This window comes from Asparagus officinalis, chromosome 7, assembly GCF_001876935.1.
Source record: "Asparagus officinalis chromosome 7, Aspof.V1, whole genome shotgun sequence".
Taxonomy (NCBI): domain Eukaryota; kingdom Viridiplantae; phylum Streptophyta; class Magnoliopsida; order Asparagales; family Asparagaceae; genus Asparagus; species Asparagus officinalis.
Window position 1 is genome coordinate 142,278,256 of NC_033800.1, and position 8,248 is coordinate 142,286,503.

The window sequence follows — 8,248 nt, forward strand, 5'->3', positions numbered from 1 at the left end:
GTTGTACGTTAGGCAGCGAGATCATTTGAATTTTTGTGCAGAGAAGAGGAAACACTTGTTACAGCATTTGTAGAGCGGAAATGTGCGTCTGAAAAACAACTCTGATTCACGTGTCTGTTATTATTATTATTATCTTTAGTATAATGGTAAGTAAAATGCTATTCCTTTTTGTTCGTGACAAATTAGATTTCGTGGTGGTTGACTGTTATCAATGGTATGGTAGTCACCTGCATGGAGTTTGCCAAGATGATGATTGAATCGATGCCACGTGATGTGTAAAGGTCCTGCATCTTTTCTTTGTTTTCTCAATGATGCTTAAGGGGTGGTAAACGATTGAATCAAACATTAAGGTGTGCGTATTTGTATTTGTTTAAACTTATCGAATTCAAATGTGAATTTTAATATTCATATATGGAGTTTTTAAGATTCGAACTTGAACACTTGGTGTTTGACAAATGTTCACGAATACTTAACGAATATCAATGTATATTTATTATGTTGAAGAATTTAATTTTTAAATAGTATTTAAATTCATAAATAAAAATTATTCCTTTATAATATATATGATATAATATATGATGTATATATATATATATATATTTAAATCAAAATTTTTATTAGAAAATAAATTTAAGTCTTAAAACCAATACATAAAACTTAAGTAGAAATGTTAAGTAGGTTAAAAATATGGTATCATGTGTAATAGTACAAATGATAAGTGATTAAATTTTAAACGAATATGTGATAAACAAACAAATTAATGTTTAGTTGTAAATGAACTACCGAATCAAATATGACCGAATAATTACTCGAACAATTGTTAAACCATTTGTTAATTATTTGGTTAATTTCTAACTCTATGCTTGTCTTGAAGTGCGCCAGGTTATGAAAGTTGTGTGGTTTCCTCTTTTTTTTTTATGGGTAGTAAAGTTGTGTTGTTTGGAAAAGAACATGGCGGAAAACTATTACCTTGGTGTTTGTGTAGGTGAAATCGCTCTTTGAATTTGCAGTTATTTGCGAAGTCAAACTGCATTTATTTTGCAAGATGGATGAAGGGAAACTGGATTCGGATATTTCTGTAGTGTGGACGAAGGTTATTACATGCTGCTGTTAGCTCAAAATTTGTATTTTAACTACTGCTTTGGTCACTAGTGCAACTTCTTCAATCCAGATGTTTTTGTTACATCCGCAAAATGTTTTTTTTTTTTTTTTTTTTTTTGGACAACTTATCCCCGTGATAGAAATAAATTTAAGCAGCGTTATATAAAAAAATAAATTAAAAAAAAAACTATTTTATTGGCCTATATGAGATCGTATTTCTTCACAAGATAAAGTCAGGAGCTTTAGCAAGGGCAAACAAATCTAAAATTTATTATTGCCTGGCAATTTTATGGATACATAACAAACCATTTATTTACACTCTAGTCTTTACCATTTCCGATATGAGCGTTCGAGGATCCAATCCGAAATTTCGGATTGCATTTGGATCGGGCTACGATTTATCGGGCCTGGTTACCCATTTATAATGGAGCATTAAGTGGGCATCATTGGATCCGACCCGTCACCCACCGAGGGTTTCTCTCGTTCTCTCATCGAACCGCACCAAGAGAACCAGCAAAAAACCATCAAATTCTTTTCTTCCTTTTTCCTATTCCCCCCCCCACCAAAAGTCATCATTAAAATATCTGTAGAAAAATGAAATGATGAATCACGCAGTAAAATATTCGAATTCTATTCCTCAATTTTCTCCTTGTAATTTGAGATCGATCTCTCTCTTTCATTCTACTCCGGTATTAGAAAGGAAAAGGAGAAGCCATTACAATTATGTAAGTTTCTTCCTCTCTTTTTCTCCCCCAATTTTTTTCTATTTAGTTGACATAAAGTTCGTAATTTTTGTAGGAATGTGTGATCTTTTGTTCTCTATTGGAAACTTTTATAGGTAAAATGGATCATTTGGAATAAATTTCGTAGCATGTAATTGAAATGTGTGATTTTATTTTATTTTTCAAATAGGAACTATTGAAAGTGGTAGCGTAGAAATTTTCGAGGAAGAATGCAACCATAAGAAAATGGCTTGAAAACTTGAAACTGACTAAGGGATTGAAAATAGAGGAAGAAGTTTGAAAGTTTAGTTTAGTTTTTTTTTTTCAATCAGCCAATGTAATATCATAGTTGCTGAGGAATTAAAATCGTCATAATAATGAGGAAAGTTTAATAATAACTGCATCTTTTGTAACTTTAGCAGTCCATATTTGTGCTATCTTTTGAGTGGCATCCACTATCCCTAGTTTGACTGAAATCAGAATTGACTAATGATGTATACAGGATGAAAACCCATGATAAAAATCTCAGAAATCAGCAGAATCGACCAAAATCTGAAAAATATACACCACAGCCTTATCAAGTCGGCATATCTAGGTCAAATTCTTTTAAGTAAATAGTGTTTGAACTTATATTGGTGGATATTGCTTCTTTGATGGTATGGCTGGTGATCCCTACTAGCACAGAGATCAATATGAACATAAGTAGCATGGTGGATAATGCAGATGGCAATTATGATTTTTTTTAATTTTTTACCCTAATCAGTCATCTCTTTTCTTTCTGCGTTACATGAAAATGAAATTTGTTCTAAGGATATCAAGCAATGTGATATAACTTATGTACACGCGTATATCTACAATCAAACTACAGGTTCAGCTGTCATCCTTTAGCAAGTATATCCTGTTTTATGTTTTTATCTTTATCTGTATGCCTCCGGAAATCATTTTTTAAGTTCAATTCATATCTGGAACTGCTAGCATTTCAGAGTTTATTGTTCTGAAGAATTGGATCCATACTAAAACCTTCTTCTGCTTTGCAGGGAGGGGGTTCACATAAAACAAAGGTAGCATCTCCTAATTCTTTTTCCCCTTTTATTGTTGAAAGAAGAAAACTATTTTCACCATTTAGACCTTTCTGTCTCTCTAATTTGAGGTTTGCAATATGAGAGAGTAACTAGAAGATGATTCTCTTTCTGTCTGCTAAATTGATATGATTTTATTTTCAACTAGAATACAACTGAAGTTAACAAAGATACTTCCATTCATATATGAAATTTATTGCACATAGGGAGAAATATCTGGCACATGTGCTATAGATGATGCATTCATCTTGGCGATCACCATGATTAATGCTTTGGCCAAGACTACTAAGAATTATACTGTATTCAGCTATCAACTTAAAATTTGAAATGGTTGGTTATAGTACTGAATTCATGCACAATGAATCTATAGAGCAATTGAGCAGTGAGCATTGAACTCATATTCTCCTGGAAGAAGGAAAGTTAACGCAGAACACACTGGAATCTTTTAGATGGAGGTGTATATGAATTGGGAAAAGTAGATTTGGCAATGTAAATTCACCCATTTAGTGTTCGCATCAATTTTATAAGATGCAAGTCTAAAGACAAGCATATGGAAACATTTTACTTCTCATTAGAAATACCAATTTCCTTTGATACTGACTGTTATGCTTGATGAGGGAGACTAGGAGATCTCCTGGACAATACATGATGGATTTGATAAATGCAATGACATTGCTAATTGGTCTCTTTTATGGAAATGGTGCTAACTCTAGTCTGTAATGTAATTAGGTTCATGATGGACTTTTATAGTTGTGATGACATTGCTAATCAGTCTCTTTTATGGACGTGGTGCTAACTCTATTCTGGAATACAGAGTTGGGTTCTGGAAATGTAGATAGTTGTTATGAACATGCACTAAAAGCAGATCTTTTGTGACTATGTGATATGTTGCTAGAGATATGAAGTTAAGTGCTTAGTAGAGCAATGTTGTGGGTTCCTTTGATATGGCATACCACTTTGGTACTAGATGTTTCAATGACTTATTAAAATTTATTCAACTCTTATGGTAATATTCAACTCTCATTGTTGAATCACAAAATGACTGTTTTATGATGAGCTTCAAAACAATTGGTAGTGCTACTGTGTAGTTGTTTCGGAACTGTTCTTCTTCAAACCATATATTTCTTGTCACTACTCAAAAAATCATTCATAAAGGGTTGTGATAAATCCTTGGTTTAAAGTCCAAGCAACCTCCATGTTTGGCTGTAGGGTTTTGTTTAAAAATATTGCATTATTACTATTATTATTATTATATATCCAAGGACAAAGGAGTATTATCAGCACAAGATTCAGTATTCTCACTCAAGTTTTGTGAACTTTACATGTCTTGTTATTCCATAGTAGAAAACAGTTCTTTGGACTTATGCTATGAGTAAATGTTACCTGCAGAGGTTCAATTATTATGCAAAAAGGATGAGTAGGATAGAATCGAAAAGAGCATTGTTGCGCAATATGTCTGACTATGCGGAATATCTATTTCAGGTTTGCATAAAGCTTATACTTCAGTTGTTTTTAAGCTCATTGGCTGTCTGTATTTGGTTCTCATTTTATTTTATTAAGTTTTTTCTCCTAGCCCCTGTGTTATTATCTTTACTCTTTGGACTCTTTTTTAAAGCTTGATAAAGTTGTACTTTCTTCAGTTTTTCTTTGTTCGGCACTAGTAGCGTATTTGACGCCAACATTGCTGTTGTTGGGCAACGTCCTATAAATATATTTATTATTATGAATGTGATTCTTTCTTGAAGTTATTTTCTTTAATCCTTTTGAACCTTCTAATTTCTTGACATTCTTGTATTACCATGGAGAGCTAAACCTTGGAGGCTAGGAATCCATTCCCATTTTAATATATTTTGTATATGCATACACACGATATTAGCTTACCACATATGGAAATGTATTTTAATACTTTTATCCATATAATGCTGAATCATTCGTCTACAGCTGCTATTAGGCCTTACAACAAACTAGCTCTAACCTGACAATCAAATTCTAGCATATGATATGAAATTCCATCCACATTTACACCCTACAAGTGACAGTATCAGTGAAGAAGGATTCGTATTAATTATTTAAATTATCATGCATGTGTGTCAAAATATTTTCCTGAAGCCGCTTGGCAAACCTTTTTCCTCTTGTTTTCAGAGCTGGAAGGACGAAGATGATCCACATAGTTTTTCATCAAATGATGACACAGCATGGTTTAGAAGAAAATATTGGTCAAAGGGAGCAAAAGTAAATGGTTTTGGATCAAATGAACCGCAGTGGGGAAAGTACAACAACAAAAGTAAGTAATTTTTTGCATCTTCCTTTCTTCGTATTCTTCCTTTCTAGATGCTTCTTATGTTTTGTTTCTTCTTAGGTGTTTGATTAACTATTTTTGAATATAAAGGTGACATGAGTTGTGCATGGCTAAGATGTAAGCTATAAAAAAGATGCGTTCCTTCTTTATATTCATCTTCTCTCACTCTTAAATTATTGTTATATGATCACTTGTTTGGTCTCCAACACACTCAAATCCCATGTGTTCAGCACACCTGTGTTTGTTTTGAAGATTAATGTGTTTAATCATGCATGTTTACATTTATACCCCGTAGGGACTCCATGGCCAAATTGAGTATATAGTGCGGGAATTTTACTGAGTATCACTTTAAATACTTAGTGATTAAACTATTCAATGTTTGAAAAAACTTTTTGAAGTGCACTCTGAGGCTGTCTTATCTAGAATTTTGAAGGACAATTTCTTCTATGTGAAAAAGGAAAACGATAAATGTGTTTAATCCTGCATGTTTACATTTATACCCTGTAGGGATTTCATGGTTAAATAGAGTATATAGTTGCGGGAATTTTACTGAGCACGCTTTAAATACTTAGTGACATACTATTCAATGTTTGATAAACCATTTTGAAGCGCACTTTGAGGCTGTCTTATCTATAATTTTGAAGGATAATTTCTTCGATGTGCAAAAGGAAAACGATTTGTCCCTAGAAGCATACGCCTCAACACTGAAATGTACACTTCATGCCCCATGAACCCTTCTCTTTTCAAACACACACCTCAATCAGGATAGGAGGGTAGAAAAGAATTTTTGACTAAGGTTAAAATCTTCATTTTCTTTCATTAGTCTCGAGGATTTCCCCTTTTTTTGTTGAAATTGAAAAAACCAAAGCAAATTATCTTATCCAATCGTACCATAAGTCCTTCTTTTGTGTACTACAAATTAAGTACAACTCTGAACTGAATTTGTTTATGTCTGAAACACTAGACCTCTTGAAGCATGGTGTTACGTTACCACGTATATCAACAATTATTAAGTAAACTATACCCTTAAACTGAAGGGATAAGCATTTTGATGTGAGTGGATTCCTCTATTATTCAAGTTTTCATTAAACTATATGTTTGCTATTTAATTCATTCAGGGAAAGGAGGTTTCAACTTCTGTGCAAACGAAGAAGAAGAAGAAGAAGATGATGATGATGATGATGCTGAAACCATATTCAGGTCAGCCTTTGGAGGGGGCGGCTTCTATTACTGGTCTTTTGAAACCTCAGACAATTTCCACTGGAGGAACCGTTCTGGCCAAACTAACCGTACGAGCTCTTGGAATTGGAGAGATGAAACAGATGATGAAGTCGATAGCCCCCCAAAATCAGATTTAACTTCAGAACGGTTAGCACTTGGGTTGAAAAGTTACGGTCCAATAAAACTCGAAGAAGTAAAAAATGCGTAAGTTCTAATCCTTTTTGCGCCAATTATTTGATTGCTTTTCAATATTTTGAGCACACTTTGTGTGTTTTGAAGGGTAACAAGTAATAATGTGAAAATAGCATGTATGAACTATGAAGAGGTATGCACGTATGGATACCTGGGAAATATGATTAGCCTATAGTGAAGGAACAGGGAAGATAATCATATTTGCTTGCCGATTTATTGTTTACTATCTGTTCCTGGCCTTTGTTTTATTCAAAGGTGCCTTGGTGAAAATACTGCATTACTGAGGGAGTCGGATTTTTTAGACCCACTTTTTGATGTTCTTCAATTTTGAGGCGTCTGGTTCGAGCATGTAGGTTATTTGACATCTGCTTTCCTCAGATGTATGTTGAGACTGAATTAATTATATAGTGTGGCAATTTAACATTTGACATGGTTGTATATCGAGGTGACAAGTCATTTTTCTTTGTTACATTTTTTTTCCTCCAGGTATCGAGCCTGTGCTCTAAGATGGCATCCTGATCGCCACCAGGGTTCATCGAAGGTAACTCATAGATATCATTTATTTAGTTCTGGGATCTACATTATTATTATTTGATCCAGAATTAGTTTTACGCGGAAGCCCTGTAGTATTTATCTTACAAAATTTGGAGAACGAAATGTGTAACTTTATTTTCATTTTTCTTTTGGCATGAACAGACAGTGGCCGAGGAAAAATTCAAGCATTGTAGCGCAGCATACAAGTCATTGTGTGATAAATTAACTGCTCAATGAGGTGGCGGTTTTTCACGAGCATGAGGAGTTGTTTTTTTTGACGGAGGTGTGTATTAGTGGAACTAATAAGATTAGTGATATTTATTCTTATTTTCTGTTATTTATTAACTTAAATCAGGAAAGCCATTCTGGGCGTTATGATGTCAAAAGTGTATGTAGATGTAAAAGTAAAACCAATGTTTAATGCATCCTTAATAAGGAAATAAAAGAAAGCCTTTTGATGTAAAACTATCGGCATCAGGGGGAGCAAGCAATTCTTATAATTATATGAACGTGTAGTTTTCCATGATGCTGCGTTAAATGACTGTTCGTAGTTGCATGTTAATATGTAATTTCATCGGCGAGTCGTTCTTTCAATTAACACTCAAGGTGTTCACCAGAAAAGTAGAATGGTGTTGGATTAATTTTGGCTACTATTACTGCAGAGAAAGTTTAGAAGCTTGGTTTTAGGGGTAATTGCGAATAGAATCCCTGTAATGCTATTTGTGAACAGACCCCAGGGAGTTCTATTTGTTGCAAATATACTCCCTACATTATTGGCTCCATAGCGAATACTGCAAATACCACCCTTAGTGAACTTTTTTAACTCTTTTAAAAAAATAGCAATCATATGTCTATTCTTACCAATAGAACTATATGAGGTCTGTCTACCTCGAATCCTTTTAACGAATTTGAGAGAGAGATTACTGCAAGGGTTCTATTCGTAACAAATAGAACTATAGGGAGTCTTTTTGTAACCGAGTGGGTCTATTCACAATTAACTCTAGTTTTTAAAAGGGCTTTTTTAGATATTAGCCCCTTAATATAAGTAATTTGTGTTAGCCCCTTACATTTTCATGTTTTGACACTAGCCCCTCAAATAG

The 8,248-nt window shown here is 33.7% G+C and overlaps 1 protein-coding gene across 2 annotated transcripts; it reads left to right on the forward strand.

Annotated features, from left to right (window-relative positions):
* Positions 1,565 to 7,651, forward strand: LOC109850560. Of its 2 annotated transcripts, XM_020420590.1 has the most exons (7): positions 1,566 to 1,826; positions 2,861 to 2,884; positions 4,292 to 4,384; positions 5,045 to 5,186; positions 6,320 to 6,626; positions 7,101 to 7,155; positions 7,311 to 7,613. In XM_020420590.1, exons 1-7 carry the CDS (start codon positions 1,701 to 1,703, stop codon positions 7,383 to 7,385), a joined length of 822 nt encoding a protein of 273 aa, XP_020276179.1. In that variant the 5' UTR covers positions 1,566 to 1,700; the 3' UTR covers positions 7,386 to 7,613. The 2 variants fall into 2 exon arrangements, with proteins under 2 accessions (XP_020276180.1, XP_020276179.1); XM_020420591.1 differs by lacking the exon at positions 2,861 to 2,884 and having other exon boundaries at positions 1,565 to 1,826; positions 7,311 to 7,651.